Genomic DNA, 19640 nt, shown 5'->3' with positions numbered 1-19640 from the left:
GACTCAAATATTTAGGCCGTTTACCACCTGGAAATGCAGTGAACCATTTACAAAAGCAACATTCCCCCAGAGGTTTCAGCAGATCGACTAACTAATGAAAGACGCACAGTCATATAGTCGGATTGCAGTGTATATCTCAAATACCAGTGAGAAAACCAGAATCAGATGTCAAGCATTTTATTAAGTCTCACGGTAGTTTCACTTTGCTTTTTTGCCATTAATAGCATTCCAAGAAACTCGGTGGTAAGTTTCTTAAACAACAACATTATAACCCAGTGAGGCATGTTATAAAGTTATTTCTAGTGCCATAACCAAGTAGCCAGACCTGATTCTGAGGCAATCAGTCTTCCACATCAAGGATTTGAAATAAAATACTCTCCTAAGGCAGCAACTGAACCTTTCAGCTAAACAGTATAAAACTGCCAACAGTAAGTTGCTCATTACATTAAGACTCTAGAGACATTTAGAAGCCAAATAGGATTCTACTGAAAGAGATACTTGGGAATAGCTTCTGATCTTCATTTGTTAGTCTGGACTAACATACATATTTAGTAGCAATTAGAAGGCAGTGGCAACCCACTCTAGTACTCTTGCCTGGAAAATCCCTTGGGCGGAGGAGCCTGGTAGGCTGCAGTCCGTGGGGTCGCTAAGAGTCGGACATGACTGAGCGACTTCACTTTCACTTTTCACTTTTCACTTTCATGCACTGGAGAAGGAAATGGCAATCCACTCCAGTGTTCTTGCCTGGAGAATCCCAGGGACAGGGGAGCCTGGTGGGCTGCCGTCTATGGGGTCGCACAGGGTTTGACACAACTGAAGCAACTTAGCAGCAGCAGCAGCAGACCACATTGACGTCCCTGCTGGTCCAGGAGTTAAGACTTTGCCTTCCATGGCTGGGAGTGTGGGTGCAATCTCCGGTGCTTTGAGCTATTTGAACACCTTAGTCTATACAGACAATTAAGATTGGTTTATCATTAGCTTCTTTGTGTGTGTGTGTCTGCATATGTGTCTAAGATAAATAAGGTAAAAACAGCTCTGTTAAAGTTTCAATAAAATTTCACCTTGATAGGAAACATCTTAAAACTTAATTAAAACCATAAAAGTAAATTAAATATACAAATAATGCACTCAAATTGGGAACTTTGCTTTTTATTTTTTACCAATTAAAAGGTTTTTTTTTTCAAGTTCACAAAATAGATAAGAAATTTTAAACCTATTAAATCATCCAGAGACTATTTCTATTTCTACTCCCTTAAAATAAAGGTCTTCAATTACTAGGATTAACTGTTGATTAAGGTCAACTATTTGCTGCTGCTGCTGCTGCTAAGTTGCTCCAGTCGTGTCCAACTCTGTGTGACCCCACAGATGGCAGCCCACCAGGCTCCCCCGTCCCTCGGGTTCTCCAGGCAAGAACACTGGAGTGGGTTGCCATTTCCTTCTCCAATGCATGAAAGTGAAAAGTCAAAGTGAAGTCGCTCAGTTGTGTCCGACTCTTTGCAACCCCATGGACTGCAGCCTACCAGGCTCCTCTGTCCATGGGATTTTGTTTTAGTTTCCAGCTTAGTCACTTTCACACCCTCAAGGTCCACAAGCATTCTATTCTTCAACACTGTAATTGTTTGGGTAGATACCCTCAGATAGACAATTTAAGGGAATAGAGATCAAAGAAGGAAAACAGAAAGACACCATGACTCAGAAGTCACTGTCAGGACTTACCTTGCACGGTGAGGAAAACAGCCTCAGTCGATGATCCTCCTTCGTTGGAAACAACACAGTGATACTCTCCTGCATCGCTGAATTTCACACTCCTGAGCTCCAGGGAAAGGTTAGCCAAGATCCTCATTCCTGCTGTATCTGTCAGCCTGATATCTCGGTCATTCCTCTGCCAGGTTAGATTGTAACCCACTGCACTGACGACAAGGCATGTCAGAACTGCTGTTTCTCCAGGAGTGACGGTAACATTACTAGGCACTTGGATGACTGGCGGGGGCTCTGTGGGAAATGAGAAGATTCCACTTGAAAGATCCAGAAGTCATTTTACTCACTCATAGAGGTGGCTTAAAATTTTAATGAGAATGTATTGAATATCTGGTAGGAAAGACACAGTACAACAGAACTTATTCATTAATACAAATGGGGTGATCAAGTGATCAAGAGGGCTTCCCTTGTGGCTCAGCTGGTAAAGACTCTGCCTGCAATGTGGGAGACCTGGATTCAATCCCTGGGTTGGGAAGATTCCCTGGAGAAGGGAAAGGCTACCAACTCCAGTATTCTGGCCTGGAGAATTCCATTATCATCTAGTTGAAAAATGCTTCAAATGCATGTTTACATACCACAGTACACTAGAACTCAAATCTATAAGTTACAGCTGTGAGCATCAAAGAGGCATGGCAAAAAGATATGACTACGCTGATTTAGTATTGCAGAATCTGTCAAATTTTGAAGAAAATAGCCATTTATGGATTTTTAAATTTAAAACCATTTATTTAGTGTTTTAAAGAAAACAGCACATGAAGGATGAGAGATACGGCAAAGATACAATGGCATCACCTTTAAAGAGATTATCACCTCACTAAGACACAGTGCAACAGCAGAGTAAAATGAATATTCCCTCAGAAGCAGCAGAATGTTTAAGAAATTCAAGTTAACAGTAGGGATAGACTTTTAATAAAAGTCTACACACAGGACCAAGCACACAAGAGGCACTGAGTGATGCATGCTCATTTCAGATGTGGTCAAAAGCCATTTACCAATTAAATATTTAACCAGCATTTCTAGAGAAAATCACATACTGCTCTAGTTAGGTCTGAGGATAAACCTAAATGCCCCTGTAAAGCTCACTCCGCCCAAAAGCTTTAAAATAACCTGCTATACCAAGACATTATTGAGCAATCACAGCAATAAAAAACTAGCTGGAAAGCCATGTGTCTGTTTCAGTTGAAATGTGAAAGAAGATCAGATATTCAAGACCCAACTTTACTCAAAACTGTATATAAGTACAGATGAGTATCTTAAGCCTAAAATCCCAAACCTGGAAATAATATGCCAAAAACAGAGATAACCATAGTGGTTATCTCTGAGAGAAGGAAATATGTATATTTTTTCATATTTCCCTTTATATTTATCTTTGTTTTCCAAACATTTTTGGAGGAATATATGCTATTTTAAATTATTTAAAAAATCTGTAATTTTTACCATTCTGCTATGTTTTTAAAACCTCTTATGAAAAGTTAATGAATCAGTTACAAAGAGTATATGAGAAACTGAGAAAGGTCTGACTGAATTCTAGTTAGATTTGACAAATAAAATGCAGGATGCTTTGCTAAATTTGAATTTTAGATTAACAACGAATATTATTTTATAATATATAAGATATTTTATATATTATTATATAATAATATATAATATTTTTGTAACTCATGAAATATTTTGAGACATATTTATATGAAAGTCACATGTAAGTGGGCATCCTTATTTTTACCTGCTGAATCTGGTAAACATAGGCTGCCTAATTTTATCCCAATTTACCTGGATGACCCTAGAAAAGGCAATATATTCACAATGTTTCCCTACCTGAAAAATGAGATGATTAAATTGGGTAATCCAGAAGACCCTTCTAGCGCCAAGGCTCTATGATTGTAGCATACAAGATAATATAGACCAAAGACCCAGAAGTGAGCATTTGTGAATAGGTGTTAACACTCTATCAAAATCTTCCTGAAGACCACAAAATGTGTTGTGTACCTTCCTTTGTTGTTGTTGTTCTTTTTAAACAACCTTCTTCAGTTAGACTAGGGATGTTTAGAAACTGTAAATCCTGTATTATCAGCATACAGGGGATGCCAGGTGCTCACCCAGATCCTTCTCAAGAACCTAGGCACTCATTTCCCTAACTGCTCTTGTTTGTTGACTACTGAGCTCAGAGCCAAGAGAGCTGACGTGCTCGGTCAGGCTCCCTTTCCACTGCAGCCCACTTCTGGTAACCACTTTATGAAGGAAAAACACACAGCTCTCTCGCCTCGATTCAAGGTCATCCCAGCATCAAAGCCCCCGTTAGGATCCGCTGAGGCCTCTGTTGTGATTGCATCACGATGTAATTTCTTGCACTCCTTCACGGGTGCTCTTCCGTAGAAAACTCCCTGATAACTTTCTCGCTTGCATAATCTGCCTTAGACTCTATTTCCTCTTCAAATATACATTCAAGTATGTCAAACACCAGTTTTCTACTAATATCCAGGGGTAGAAGAGCTCTTAAACATGACATCCAATACCACTGCTGCATAAATATCTGGAGATGATAAACATCATGCACACTGAAATATTTATGCATACGTCAATAAATGGGTGGTGATGGGAGAGATGATGGAGGAGCATGACAGCAGTTTACAGAAGAGTCTAAGACAACAAATTACTGAAACAGCCTGGTCCCGAGAGGATGAGGGGTAGTCATTCCTAAGTGAAAGAATGGCTGAGGCTAAGATTAGGGAACCAGAGATGGAATCTCAAAACTGAGAAAGAATAAGTATGGGCCTTGTGACATTAAGTGAGGCTCACTAGACTGAAAGTCAGGAGGCCAGGAATCTACTTCTCACCACCAACCCACGTCATCAGAAATGGGGCACCTGCCTGCTCTGGGTTTCACTTTCTTTAGCTACAAAGTGATGAGGTGGTACAATATTATTTCCATGTCTTACCCTGTTCTAAAAGAGTATCCTGTAATTACAATTTAAGATTGCCTGACAAGTATTCTGTAATCAATTTTACATAAGGCCAAAATTTTGGTACTCTGTGTGTGTGTGTGTGTGTGTGTTGGGGGAGGGACATTATGCTAATAAATAAATTCAGTAGAGAAAATTAATATAACTTTGTACTAGTACTAAAGTACCAAATGCCATGTGTAAAGAGTTTTTCCTGCTTCTGCAGTTCTGTTCATTAGTTTCTATATGTTTATATGCAATAAACAAGAAGTATAATTCTTTTTACACCCATTTTGCACTTAAAATTATCAATATCAATATGTCCAATGAACCAAAAATCCTAAAAATTGTTGGCTAGAAGAAAATGCTGAAGATATTCAAGTAACATATTGGTAGGACTTTAATTTTCCTTGAAACATTTCTCAGGTGCTGTGTGACTTTATAAAACAATGTCCACAGTGACACCAGTAAAACATCACCATCCCATCATGCTGTGTTTCCCAACACTCCTGTCAAAATATAACATCTAATTATCCTATGAATAAACAACTGATTCTCTTGTGCTAGTCAGTAGCAACAGTAGGATGACTGAGCCAGGCCCTGGATGGAAGTTTAAGGCTGGTAGGTTAAAAGAAAATAAAAGTTCAGAAAGAAATGTCCACTCTTTCAAGTCCAAAGGGGTACTTCCTTGCTACTTCTATTTTTATAGGCATTGCCATATCATTCATACTTCTGCCTCCTCTTTGATGATTAAGCAATGGGACACAATTCCCGAAAACTGGCTTTGGCATAGTACAACTTCCCAGTGATACCATGGATGGGCTGGCACAGATTAACGCTACAAGGGCATGAGCAGTGTGTATATTCAGAAGTTACTGATACCATAGGGCCAGATTCTTAGAAGTCAGTTCACAAGGCGCTTCTGGCACTTCCCAGTTATTTATGCGAGACGCCTGAGTCCACTCACTGAAATCTCTTTTCCCTGTTGTCCTTCTCTTAATTAATATTGCTGGGAAAAAACTCAAGTGCTCAAGTGTTTGTTTTCCCAGAAGCTGAGGAATGTTGACATGATTCCATGCTTTTCGTAATTACTGGAGACGAAAAAATGAATAGTTTATGATGTATGTCAACTTGCTAAATTGTTTCAGAAGACAAACTTTATTTTTCTAAGAATAAGAGAATACAAATAATTTACTGCAAGAAGAACAGGCTTGCATGCCTCAGTTTAAAAGTTCAGCTTGAACTTACTGATAATAAACGTAAACTCTGGGCTTCTAAATAGTCCTACAGTTACAAAGCTTCTTTTGTCTTAAATTTTACCAAGAAAATGCACCTCTGACTTTTCAGATGCACAAACTGCCAGTTGAGACATTGTTATAAGAAAGCTCCACAGGCATGTTTAGGTTGGAATAGGGTTACCATTAAACATACATCAACCCTAGGCTATGAGGCAGGCAGAAAATGACTGAGTCAAAATTTCTAATAAATTCTAGATATATGTTGAGTAGGTAGCTTAATCTTGATCACTGATAATATATGGTAGTTGTTTTGGTTTCTAAAGAATTCTGGGAGATTGGAGGAAAAAAATGATAATATAATGAGAGCCTTGTCTATTTATAGGAAACTTACTATTTAAATGTGAATTAATTAGCATGACTTCTATCACTCTGAATACCAATATTGTAATCACTGAGGTCCTGTGTTTTTGAATGTGACACTTACTGTCTTCAACTCAGATGTCAGAATCCATTCACAAAAGCACTTTGCATATTATAAACATGAGAAGAGAAAGAGAAAGTTGAACCTTGCTATTCTAAAATGGATCTCTCCCTTGTTTTCTCAAAGGAGAATGCCATATGGGGATTTCAAGCTATTAAACCCCTACAATAATAATAACAACAACAATAATTTTAAAAACTCATGGCTATTAGTTGTTTCTATGTGCCTGATTCTATCCTGTGCTTAACATATACTCTCTCACTTAATCCTCATAATTTCTCCATGAAAAAAGAGACTATTACTGCTATTATCATCATTTTACAGTGGGGAAACCAAGGCACTGAGTTCTTAGGTAACTGGTCCAAGACAGGTCACACAAGTTAACACACAGCGAAGCCTGGTTAACAAACATCCCATTTCCATACCTGCGTTGATACTGAGGCAACTGCCAAGGAGTTAGGGATAATTACCTGACACGTCGAAGAACGTCTGTGCTCGTCCAGCCCCTGCAGTACTGACAGCAACGCACTCGTAGGCGCCTTCATCAGCCAGAGTGACCTCTTCAATATCCCAGGTCACGCGGGCAGATTCTCTGGGGTAAGAAAACAGAACCATGCTTAGTTACTACAAAAACAAGGCCAGGCTGAAGCAGTGATTCCGCTATTCGTTTTATTCATTCAAATGAACAAAGAAAACAGTTTAAAGAAAGTAAATTGATTAAACTGCAGATTTCTTTGTAGCTTAAAACTATACACCTCTTATATTTTAAACAGAAAGTGAAGCTTCTCTAATCTGAGCAAAAAGCAAAGACAGTAACTTCGGTTTTGTTTTTTTCTATTGATCTTCCTAGGTTCTAACAAGAGAAATCATTTCCAAATGTGAGAATAACTTTAAAGAGGCGGTGGATAGAAGAATGAACCTTTTTTACTGAGAAAATATCATGGAGACAGCTTTGATTTTTCTCAAAAGTCATTTCAAAAAAACTGCCAATAATTTTACCACTTTTAATTTTCACGTTTTTCACATTCATAAGTCTACTTTCTTTTGAATATTATTTTTTGATCAGGCCTCTACCTTTACTGTTTAGAAATACAGTCTGTGCCTGTCAAGTTATAGAGACTACAAAAAATTTCTTTAGGAAAATATTCTCTGACTAGGTCAATATAATTAAATAAATAACATTTTTTTAAATTGGCAGAAAAGCACTCCTTAAATCTTCTCTCCTTCCCCTCTCTTTTCAAGTTTTTGGTCATTTTCAGTGGGATTTAGCCAAAGCAACTGAACCAGGTAATTAACAAGTATGAAGGTAGAAAACGGAATTTTTGGTTCTCAAAAAGATAAATTCTCTTTAACTTTCTTATGTATAAGCTCCACATAAGACTATATACCATATCTGGTTCAATACATGTATACAATGAGTGGAAAAAAAAAAAAAGATCAGTTTTATAATCAAAGTTGTCATTTAGGTAAATCAAATCTTTTTCCTTATATTATATATTCACTCATTTAATAAATATATATACTCTGCTCTCTAGCAGGGCTTCCCTGGTAGCTCAGATGGCAAAGAATCTGCCTGCAATGTGGGAGACCCAGGTTCAAGCCCTGGGTTGGGAAGATCTCCTGGAGAAGAACCTGGCAACCCATTCCAGTATTCTTGCCTGGAGAATCCCATGGACAGAGAAGCCTGGTGAGCTACAGTAAAGTGGGCTTTGTAACATCGGGGTTACAAAGAGTCAGACACGACTGAAGCAACTTAGCACACATATCCTCTAACACTTCAATTTGTTACTCATCTTCTGGAAATGTCTTAGTAATAGCCATTTAATTCTTATTTAAAAGATTCTGATAACCTATAAAATAAGCATTATATTGTTCTAAAATATGATTGTCATAAATACTTTCATATTTTTTCTTATAATCATCCATAGATATTTACAACATATTTTAAACATTCAAGATATGGATAAAATGACCCACTGCAGAGTCAAAATACTTTCCACTGAAGCTGAAAATGTACAAGATATAGTCGTCACAGTAATAACTCCAGAGCCCTCCCAATTCAAATGAATGGTACTCACTATAAAGAATCACTATAAAGAATTCACTGAGCTCTTAATGTACATTTACCACTAACCTATATTTAAAAGAAAGTCAAAACATAGGTTCCTGCCATCAGGAAAGTGATACAGTAAGCAAGGTGACCATTGCATATATTTTAGTAACTGAGACTATGTACTTCAGTTAATACTGTTTGCTTTCGCGTGTGTCTCTGCGTTGGGTGTCAGTGGTCCTTACTGCCACATTGAGAAGAAAATGAAGTATGACTTACTCTTTGCTGCGCTGATCACCTAAGATGCATCTTGAATGCTTTAAAGCAGTATGCTAAGCCCAAGTTTACAAATGCCATTATCTAGAAGGTACGGGTAAGTTCCAGAAAGATAGGAGTTTGAATTACACACATTTTTTGTGCCTTCTGCAGTGCTTACTTCAGAGCCAAGTGTATGTTAGGATTCATCAAAAACTTAAGACACACGGAAATTTTAGAATAGAAAGCAACAACTTTTCTAGTCTTAGGGCCCTTTCTTTAAAAACAAAGTAGGGAGAAGGACAAGTAATTTATTCAAAGGCACGTAACCAGTGTATGGGTTGCTTACAGAATATTCTTTAGTATTATATTTATTCCTATCTCATTTATGAAATTATTATATAAAAACAATTCTCCTTTTCATGTAGCCTTATCAGTAGGCATTATCCTCTGTCCATGGAATTCTTCACACAAGAATACTAGAGTGGGTGGCCATTCCCTTTTCCAGGGGATCTTCCCAAGCCAGGGATCGAACCCAGTTCTCCTGCATTACAGGCAGATTCTTTACCATAAAAGCCACCAGGGAAGTTCACTAAGATTGTATGACCACAACAAAAAGTTTTGAAGGAATGGCCTTTGGAACAGGAGAAGGAACACGTCAGTTAGAAATGAGTGTTGCTGCTAATGGAAACGAATTCTCTCCCACATACCCTAGAAATCATCGTGAGTCACATGACAAAGATCCAGTCATGCATCTGGAGTTGTTAGGAAATCTAGGGCAGAGATGTGCAAGTGAACTGGGATTAGAGTATCAAATCCATCATCACCCATGCCCAATTTTGTCTCTAGACTCTTACATCTAAAGAACTTAACAAATGTCAGCAAGGCATGTCACAGCTCTGGGCCACAGAGTTGGAAAAATGCAAGAAAGAATCTTTGTGGTTTACCTCAGAGGAATTGGGTGAAATTAATAAATTAATGTTTATAAAGAATCTCAAGTATCTTTCAGAAATGTTACTATTTAAATCCAAAGCAGAATTGTTTGATTTCATCAGTTAGGTATGTAACTTTGTCATTTTATATCTTGGTCAGCTAATATTGCTGGTTATTAACTATGCAGCTAAGGAAATCATCAAGACGTATGTTAAGAAAGTAGCAGGAAATAATAAGTCCAATCTTTACCTAATGGAAAATTCAAGTTATGATAAACATTCTTGCCACAGCTTTTGCTTTAAATGACCCCATGAGGATATTGTATAAGCTAAGATTTGTCAAAACTTAACATATTACAGAAGCTATTTATGTGAATATTGAGTTACTGGTGTGAAAGTCTTATAAAATAATACTTAAGAGTTTTTCTCCTTAAATGTAGATTGTTTTACAGTAAATTAACAACAAAAAAGTTTTCCAGAAATCATCATCTAGTTTTCAAGGCCTATTTAATGTTTATCATTAGATGACTTAAATTTATCTAGAAAATTCACCAGTCTTCTCAAGGCAAGTTGGTGTCCTCTAGCCCACTCCCATTGATTTTTGGCTGCAGTGTGTGTGTGCTAAGTTGTTTCAGCAGTGTCTGACTCTTTGTGACCCTTCAGGCTACTCTGTCTATGTGATTCTCCAGGCAAGAATACTGGAATGGGTTGCCATGTGCCCTCCTCAAGGGGATCTTACCCACCCAACGATGGAACCCCAGTCTCTTATGTCTCCTGACAGCATCCCAGCAGGTATTTCACCCTCCTCCCCCTGGCTCCCTGGGCTCCAGCTCCACTGGCTGCTTCCTGTCTTTCTTCCCCACAGGCCTTTAGTGTACTTGCACTGATTGTTCCTGGTATGTGGACACTCCTCCCTGGATGTCTGCAGGACCATCTCGTTCACCATGTTCAGGTCCTTATTCAAATGTCTCTACTATGAATTTTAAAATTGCAACTTAGCCAAAATCACATGCCGTCCACCAACCAGTAATTATGTGCCTGAAGTAACCTGCTCTACTTTTTATTGTAACACATCAGATTCACTTATCATTATACTTTACATCAGATTCAGAGACATATTTACCCCTCAAGCCACTGAAGTTTAAACTTCAGGGTCTTTCATTTGCAAGGGCTCTTGCAAGGTTCAGTACCTAACTTTGTATTCATAATTTTGTATTCTTTGTCTTATTAAGGGGCCCTCAAACTATAAAATTCAGATTCTATAAAACCTGCAATCAACTCTTAAACGCATTCCAGCATTTATTATATTACCATAGAATACTTATCATCTATTTCTGTCTTCCTTCTTCACAATATAAGCTCCACAAAGGTACAGATTCGTGTCCGTTTGCTCAGTGCTATACCCCAAGACTATGAAGCAAATAACACTGTATAATGAATATGTACACTAACATAAATATCTATCTGTATTTCGGATGTTTCATGGTATAAAATATTATTAACAGAAGCATTTACACACTTTAAATACTGGTCGACTCCAAGTGTAGCTCCATTTCTGACAAAACTCAAGGTAAAAGGCAGAAGACTGTCAACAGCGCAGGGAATCTGGCCCGGCTGCAGGTAGTAGCCCGGGGTTTTCTCAGGCATTGTAACTTTCGGAGCATCTGGGGAAAAAAGAACATGGGCAAGAAGGTCACAATGATATTTGGTACTTCCTGTTAATCCATTCAAAACTTCATGCTTAAACTATTCCAGTAAATTCTCTGCATTCCAATTAATCTAAATCACTAAAAATCACTTTAATTATCTTTCTTTGTTCCAAGTTTATTAATTTCTGGATTATCTCCAGAAAGTACTCATTGAATCTATGACTCCACTGATTTTAAGGCATAATATTTTTTTTTTACCAGCAAGATAGAAACAAAATTACCAAGTAAGTTATAAAACATCATCAATTGTAGAAGAGAGTTTATTCTGAAAATGTAAAGGTATGTAAGAACCCACATAGCTTAGAATTGAATTCATAGAGTAACTATTTCCAGAAAAAGAATGAAAAAATTGATTTCTTAAGAATCCAATAGTTTTTTTAAGCATTCAATTCAGGGGCTAAAGCAACTAACTCTGTATATTTTCTCTGAGGAAATACTGAGGTTGGTTCTACTATGATCTTATTTTCAGCATTAAACAATAGAGTTGTTCCTGACTTTCCCAAATGACAACCTTCTATATAAATGATAAATTGTTACTGCTCCATCCAGTAGAACAATATTAGAATCAATCTTTCTATATCTGTTGAATATAGATGGTTGGATGGCATCACTGACTTGATGGACATGAGTTTGAGCAAGCTCTGGGAGTTGGTGATGGACAGGGAAGCCTGGCGTGCTGGAGTCCATTACCAACAAAGGTCCATCTAGTCAAAGCTATGGTTTTTCCAGTAGTCATGTATAGATATGGGAGTTGGACTATAAAGAAAGCTGAGCGCCAAAGAATTGATGCTTTTGAACTGTGGTGTTGGAGAAGACTCTTGAGAGTCCCTTGGACTGCAAGGAGATCAAATCGGTCAATCCTAAAGGAAATCAGTCCTGAATATTCATTGGAAGGACTGATGCTGAAGCTGAAGCTCCAATACTTTGGCCACCTGATGCGAAGAACTGACTCATTTGAAAAGACCCTGATGCTGGGAAAGATAGAAGGCGGGAGAGAAGGGGATGACAGAGGATGAGGTGGTTGGATGGCATCACCAACTCGATGGACATGAGTCTGAGTAAACTCCGGGAGTTGGTGATGCACAGGGAAGCCTGGCGTGCTGCGGTTCATGGGTCTCAAAAAGTCGGACATGATTGATCGACTGAATTGAACTGAAGACCATCAGAATTTCCCAGTTCAAGTTCTTACACTGACTGAAGTAAGATTCTAAGATCTATAGATTTTGAATCTACTAAGATTCTCAGATCTACAAATCGGTGAGATTTAACATGAAATTTTGAATTTTTTTTTTATGGTTAAGAAAAGTTGTTACCTATGTGTAAATGCTTTTCCACACAGTGACTCAGTAATAATGTGAGGATATTATTTTTTACTTTAGACTCCATTTTTTACCTATAGGACCACATAAACCCCTTAAACTATCAATACTCTAGTGTACTAAATGACATCTTACCTGGGACAATACTAGAGAAAGAAACACTTGACACTCTCTGGAAGAGAAAATCATCCTTATCATAGCCTGTTACTTTGAGAAAGAAAGCTTCATTTGGTGGTATAAAATCAGAAATATTCCATATGCCATAGGGTTTTCTATCAGGATAATATTTAACAGGAATAGTCTTAAGAGAACTGCCTGAGATACTCAGAAGTTCAAGACGATCTACTTTAGCTGGGATGGAAATTCCAGAAGTATTCAGCAGCACATAGGTAGGTATTCCTACAAGAGAAAGAATTTATCATTTATAAGTAATATGTACCCAAGGTTATCTATCAAGTAAGTTTTGTATTATAACAGCAGGTAACCAGGATCATATATATGAGTACTACAGGCTGTGCCAAAAACTGTGGCCCAGATGTGGAATCTTTTCTACACAAATAAAAAAAGTTTATTTATGACCAGAGAAATACAGGAAACCATAGATAATGACTTTTAAGTTTTCTAATCACGTTTATATGTAGAAAATTAGAATTATGAATATTGTATAATATATTTGTATTACATGAATATTTTAAAAGATTTGTTATTTTGTATCCTCCTAGTAACTGAAGCAATAAAAATAAAAGAACAATCAGAAAAAAAGAAATTTAAAGTCACAGTAAGACTAAGCCTTCTTTTTAGCTACAGAACTATAAATCTTCTTGCATGAATAAAAATAAGATGAAAAAGCACCTTTCAAATCAATAATAATTTCACCTTGGAACATATAATGCTATGTGATATCTTCAATGTTTTAACTATACACACACACACTCTATATTTTCACCTTGACAACAGGCAAGTAAGATGCTAGTAAGAAAAAGCCCCAAGACCTAGGTCAGCAGTTTTCAAAGTTTAGTAAGTATAGGAATCAATGAGGTGCTTGTTAAAGTGCACATTCCTGGGACCTGGAGAAGGAAATGGCAACCCACTCCGGTATTCTTGCCTGGGAAATCTTATGGATAGAGGAGACTGACAGGCTACCATTCATGGAGTTGCAAAACAGTTGGATGTACCTTAGTGACTAAACAAAACTGGGACCTACTGTCTATAATTTTCATTCAGGAGATCTAAGGTAGGCCCCAGGAACCTTAATATTTGATAAGCTCCCCAAGTGAGTTCAATATCACTGGTCTTTGGGCCATACTTCAAGAAGCAATGACTATGACAGGAGTAATCATATTTCAAATAAAGATGCCATGTTTCCCAATTTTATTGAAGAACTACAAAATTACAAAACCACAGTCTGAGAAGTACTTTGCAGTTCAATATCTACTACACCAATTGAGCCAATACACACATACAAACCTTGCACCGGTCTGCTGACTGTTTTTTTGAAGTCCAGGGTGGGCTTTCGGGAAAAACCAGCTCGAAAATCAATAGTACTGAGGCCAGTGATGCGAACAGAGTGCCTTCCAGTGCTAGATGTCTGAAAAATGTTTAATGACAAATTCCATCAGCAGTTAATCCAGGGTGCTGGCCACACTAAACACTAACCAGTAAAAGAAACTGCAGAGCGTTCCATTAGACTTGGTGTCCACTCACTGTGGCCTTTATCTGGGTGTTTTGAACTTACCTGTGATTCCATAACTTCAATGCAAGTTTTGTAATACATATCCAGGAGCCTAAAGCCTATACAATTGAGTATTATATTGCACGCTCAGTGGTAAAAGATAGAGGGGCACAGTCATAGTGAATGGACTTGATTCACATGGTGGATGTTCAAGAAATGAATATTCATGAAATAAATGAATGACTAAACCTTCTCCCCTAAACATCATCCAGGTTCTATTATGGAAAATATTTCCTTTCTCTTTGCTCGGGGAAGATACAGCCAGGACAAGCACAAGAGTCAATTATCAACTAGCTTTTAGCTGACCAGCATCTTCAGCTCAGCAGTGTCCAGTCAAGGCACTCAGTTAGCGAGATACAAGTATGAGTGAAAAAATAAGGTCGTCACCCTCTAAGAGCTTATGGACAGTGAGGAAGTCAGGTGGAGGAAGAGAAATCTCCAGTGCAATACAGTAAATGCAGTGATAGAATTACAGAAAAGGTAGAGGGAAAAGAAATCCGTATACTAAAGGAGCACGGACTAGGTTGTAGTTCAGTTAAAACCTCCTGAAGGAGATGAACAAGATATTGAATAGCTGAGAGCTGAGGTCACCTCTATGTGCATAAATAATAAATAATTTGGATTAGGGCCACAGGATAAAACATTAACATTTATTGGGCACTTTCTTTGCATCCAGACTTTGTGTATACATTGGCTTATTTGTTTTTCATTACAACTGTGTAAGGTAGATACCATCATTAGCCCCATGGCACAGATAAACAGACTGAGGCACCAAAGCATTAGATTCCTTGCCCAAGTTCACAAGGGTTCCCAACTTTCCTAACATTGCAGAAGTCAGGTTTTAACCCAAAGGTCAGACTCTGGGCTCTTTTCCACTGTGCTAGATTTTCTCCCAAGGGCAAGGTCAGTCGAGTGAGCCTCTATCTCAGTATCTCTCTAATTATGATTAGAGGACCGACTATGTCTATACCTACACAAAATCACCTGGATTGTTTGTAAAAATACAGACTCCAAGCTCCAGCCAAAATGTACTGGTCAGTGGCGTTAGGACTATGCATGTAATATATGGTAATATGTGGCTATATATGGCTACAAGGCTCTGCAAACCACAGTTTTCCCTAAATCCCTGTGACGCATGTGGCAATGAGCACAGAAAAGATGAGGAGATATGTATGTCCCTGTTACTACCAATCACATTCCTAACTGAGCAAACCCTGCAGAAACTCAAAGCAAAGGAAAATGAAGGTGAAGGAAAGGAAAAAAAATTACATCTTCTCAAAAAATGTGTTGTATTCTTAGCATAAATGATGTTCCTAATTACCAGGGCTCATTTTAACAGGGCTTAAAAAATACTGTATGTTTAAGTGCAGAAGTCTCAGTACACTTATTCCATTATTTCTAAAGGAAAATGTGTTATGAATTAACAGATATAAAAGGAAACTATATATCATAATCCAATTTAAAATCGAGGACCTCCTACATGGCTGTGTAAAGCCTTGAGAAGTCTACGTTCAACTGCCTTAATAATGAGAGCTTTACTGAAAATACTATTGTCTGCTAGTTTCTTGTTAAGGAGAAACAAAATAGTCATATTATGAGTTGTTTTAGATGTTTTTCACTGACATCATCTATGCTGTTAGTTGCCTTGTTGCTCAGAAAGTCCCCTTTGATAAAACAGCTACCGAGAGGTTATCAAGGGCAAATGTGATACACACTTTGCCTAATGACTGCTATCGAGTACTAACCATCTACCAAGTGTTATGTGCACAAACCAACTGATAATAAGTCCGTTTCCAAAGTGGTGCTTACAGCGAACTCTGCTCAATGTGATGTGGCAGCCTGGATGGGAGGGAAGTTTGGGGAGAATGGATACATGTATTGTGCATGGCGGAGTCCTTTTGCTACCCACCTGAAACTATCACAGCATTGTTGGTCAGCTATACTTCAATACAAAATAAAAAGTTTTTTTTTAAGTGATGCTTAATATCTGAGAAAAATTAGAAATTACCCAAGTGTTTGAAAATATGGTATCCTGCTGGTAAATAATCAGAGAAGGCAATGGCACCCCACTCCAGTACTCTAGCCTGGAAAATCCCATGGACAGAGGAGCCTGGTAGGCTGCAGTCCACAGGGTCGCTAAGAGTCGGACATGACTGAGCGACTTCACTTTCACTTTTCACTTTCATGCACTGGAGAAGGAAATGGCAACCCACTCCAGTGTTCTTGCCTGGAGAATCCCAGGGACGGGGGATCCTGGTCGGCTGCCGTCTATGGGGTCGCACAGAGTCGGACACGACTAATGCGACTTAGCAGCAGCAGCAGCAGCAGAGCTGGGATGTGAATTCAGTGAGGATCCAGAAACTGACCTCCACAGGTACAACATGCGCTTCTCATGATCATTTCAGTGAACTGAATTATGCTGGTTTGGGGGTAAGGCTGAAATATACCCAACTGCTCTACATAACAGGAGAGTAATATGGAATTTCGCTTCCCTGGTGGCTCAGCCAGTAAAGAATCCACCTGCAATGCAGGAGACCTGGGTTTGATCCCCTGGGTTGGGAAGATCCCCTGGAGAAGGGAGTAGCAACCCACTCCAGTATTCAGGCCTGGGAAATTCCATGGATAGAAGAACCTAGTGTCCATGGGGTTGCAAAGAGTCAGACACAGCTAAGTGAATATCTATATGGAATTCCTGAGACTATTCACAGGAGAGAAGCAGAAACAAAATAGAGAAAAGAAGAATGGAGGGCAAGGAGAGAGGCAAAAGGAAACAAGTTACTTCAAGATAAACCCCAAATCTATAGTCAAATTTACTATATTTACAAAATGGTCTTGTTACTGGATTCCCTGAAATTTTTGAAGGACTGAGGTTTACCCAACATGGAGGCATAAAAGATTAGAATCAACACACAGATAATCAGAGGCAAGGAGACCAAAACAAAGTAAATCTTCAGGAAACCCCAGAAGCATTGGGGAAAGGCTTTGGGTTCTAATGTGTTATGGACAGAGTGGGGTTGGAGGAGAATTAAAAGATAAGAAAGTCTTAGAGGGGCAAAGAAAATTTAGCTAATTTAGCTAATCTATGACTAAGTTAAATAGAGGTGAAGTCCAGCTGCATATTTCTTACTCCTCTCTTCCCTTCTGAATTATTTTAGCTACCTTAGGACCATTTTTCTACATACATAATTAAATTAGTATGACAAAAACCACTGCTTTGATGTTTTTCTATTTGATCTTTATATCATGTAGCTTTAAACTATGTGCTGTAATAAAGTGAGAATTTGGCTCCAAAAAGCATCTCTCCACCACAGAATATCTAGAAGTATCACTTAAGCACAGAGGCATCCTCACCTCATGGTTCCTGTAGCTCAGAACAGGGAAATTAAGGAGGCTCACAGTGGTTCCAAGCGTAACAGGAAATGTTCTAGACAGACACTGGACTGGGTTTGTATTAGCCTGAAATTCACATTTTAAACAATATACTTCTTCATGTTATTTATAAAGGTTTATAATGTGTTACATTACTGCCCTGAGTTACAATGTCAAGTTGGTCAAGTTGCAGAAGGGTCTGAGTCAGGAATACAGAGGCTGCTGTAGTGTAAGCTGAGTTGAGGCAAAGATGAGGTTAGACTAGATACCTCCTGGCATTCTCTAGTTATAAATAGGCAGCCACATAAAAGAGTGAGAGAGAAGCAGCAGCAGAGTGGACCAGAGTGTAGGCTTCTGAACTGAGAGTGAGTCTTTAAGAAATGAAGGAGCAGAGCAGGCTGAAGGACCATGGAGCAAGCACCATGGAGAGCTCCAGGGAAAATGAGTTGCTCTTCCAGTATCTTCCTGATCAACTATATTGCAGATGAATCTATTTTTAAGGCTAGATATCTATTAAATATTGAAAGTCTCCTCTACATAGAAAGCCCTTGAAGGCAAGAATTATATCAAATATATCACCTATAAAATACTATTCAATAGGTACTTAATACATGAAATTAATTTATTAATACCATTAATAATAAGGCCAACAAACACTTAACGTTGGCAGTTTCCCTTAGATTTCCCTAGGACCAACTGATGTCAGAGTCATCAAGAATTCATTGAATTTTTCTAGATACATTAGGCTAAGTATGTTCACACGATATCTCATTAAGCACCAAAAAGAAATTGGGGCTCAAAGAACTAATTACTTGCCTAGGTTTATACAGCAAGTTAAATGGCAGTTACTCCAAGTTCAATACTCTAAGTCAATGCGTAATATTCTAGGATGACATAATCTCTGGGTTGATTTGGACCCTATAGGATAGAAAACAATATCCCCATCTATTCATTTGCCATTCTAAATTTCTAAATGCATTCTCAACTTAGGAAGAGTCAGGTTAGTAGAGTGTTGGGAAACTTCTCTCTGAAAAAAAAAAAAAAAAAGCCCTAATTTGGGACATTTGCCAAATTCTGTGATGTAAATACTACCAAGTGGCTGATTTCAAGCTCCCAACAGGATGTCACTGAGTTGGGAAGAGAAAGCATATAACTGACTCTCCATGAACCATTTATGAACCAGCTCCAGAAAACCATTAGGCCATGATAACAGTTCTGGCAAATGGCTTACCAAGGAAATGAAGTGTATCTGTCACTCACAAAAATACCTATCACATCCTAGAAGTGACACAATCCCTTCCTTTTTCTATGCACATTCTCCAGTCTTTTCCTCCACTAAAAAGAGGCCACATGTTGGGAAAGATTAAAGGCAAAAGGAGAAGAGAGCAACAGAGGATGAGATGGTTGGATGGTGTCACCAATTCAATGGACATGAACTTGGGCAAACTTCGGCAGATGGCGAGGGACACAGAGGCCTGGCGTGCTGCAGTCCATGGGGTCGCAAAGACTCAGACACGACTTGGCGACTGAACAGCAACAATGTTCTAAATATGTCAGTGCCTCCATCAGCTTGGCTTCCTGAGCATATGAAGCACAGCAGCCCATCAACCCTCACAGAACATGTGACACTAGTGAGGAATGAACTTGTATTAAGCCAGGGAGAGCACATCCTGGTACTAAATGTGAAGTCTGCCATGTTATACATGAATTAAAATATGATTGCTAGAGTTGGCTTTAATTTCTCTCTCCTAAGGAGTTTCAATGTTTTATAAAATAAGTCAAAGTAAATAAAGTAAAGCCTTGATGTCTATCTAGAATTGATAAGAAATGGCACCCCACTCCAGTACTTCTGCCTGGA

The 19640-nt window shown here is 38.3% G+C and overlaps 1 protein-coding gene across 3 annotated transcripts in view; it reads right to left on the bottom strand.

Annotated features, from left to right (window-relative positions):
• HMCN1 (hemicentin 1) overlaps positions 1–19640 on the bottom strand; it is a 539309-nt gene that overhangs the window by 311586 nt on the left and 208083 nt on the right. For all 3 annotated transcript variants that reach the window (XM_061383493.1, XM_061383492.1, XM_061383494.1), the window contains exons 7-11: positions 14149–14269; positions 12817–13080; positions 11173–11317; positions 6887–7008; positions 1717–1992 (exon numbers count right to left, since the gene is read on the bottom strand). In XM_061383493.1, the coding sequence (XP_061239477.1) occupies positions 1717–1992; positions 6887–7008; positions 11173–11317; positions 12817–13080; positions 14149–14269 (928 nt within the window). The remainder of the gene's footprint in view (positions 1–1716; positions 1993–6886; positions 7009–11172; positions 11318–12816; positions 13081–14148; positions 14270–19640) is intronic.

The sequence above is a fragment of the Bos javanicus genome, chromosome 16, assembly GCF_032452875.1.
Source record: "Bos javanicus breed banteng chromosome 16, ARS-OSU_banteng_1.0, whole genome shotgun sequence".
Lineage (NCBI taxonomy): Eukaryota > Metazoa > Chordata > Mammalia > Artiodactyla > Bovidae > Bos > Bos javanicus.
This window is presented reverse-complemented; position numbering and strand designations above follow the sequence as displayed.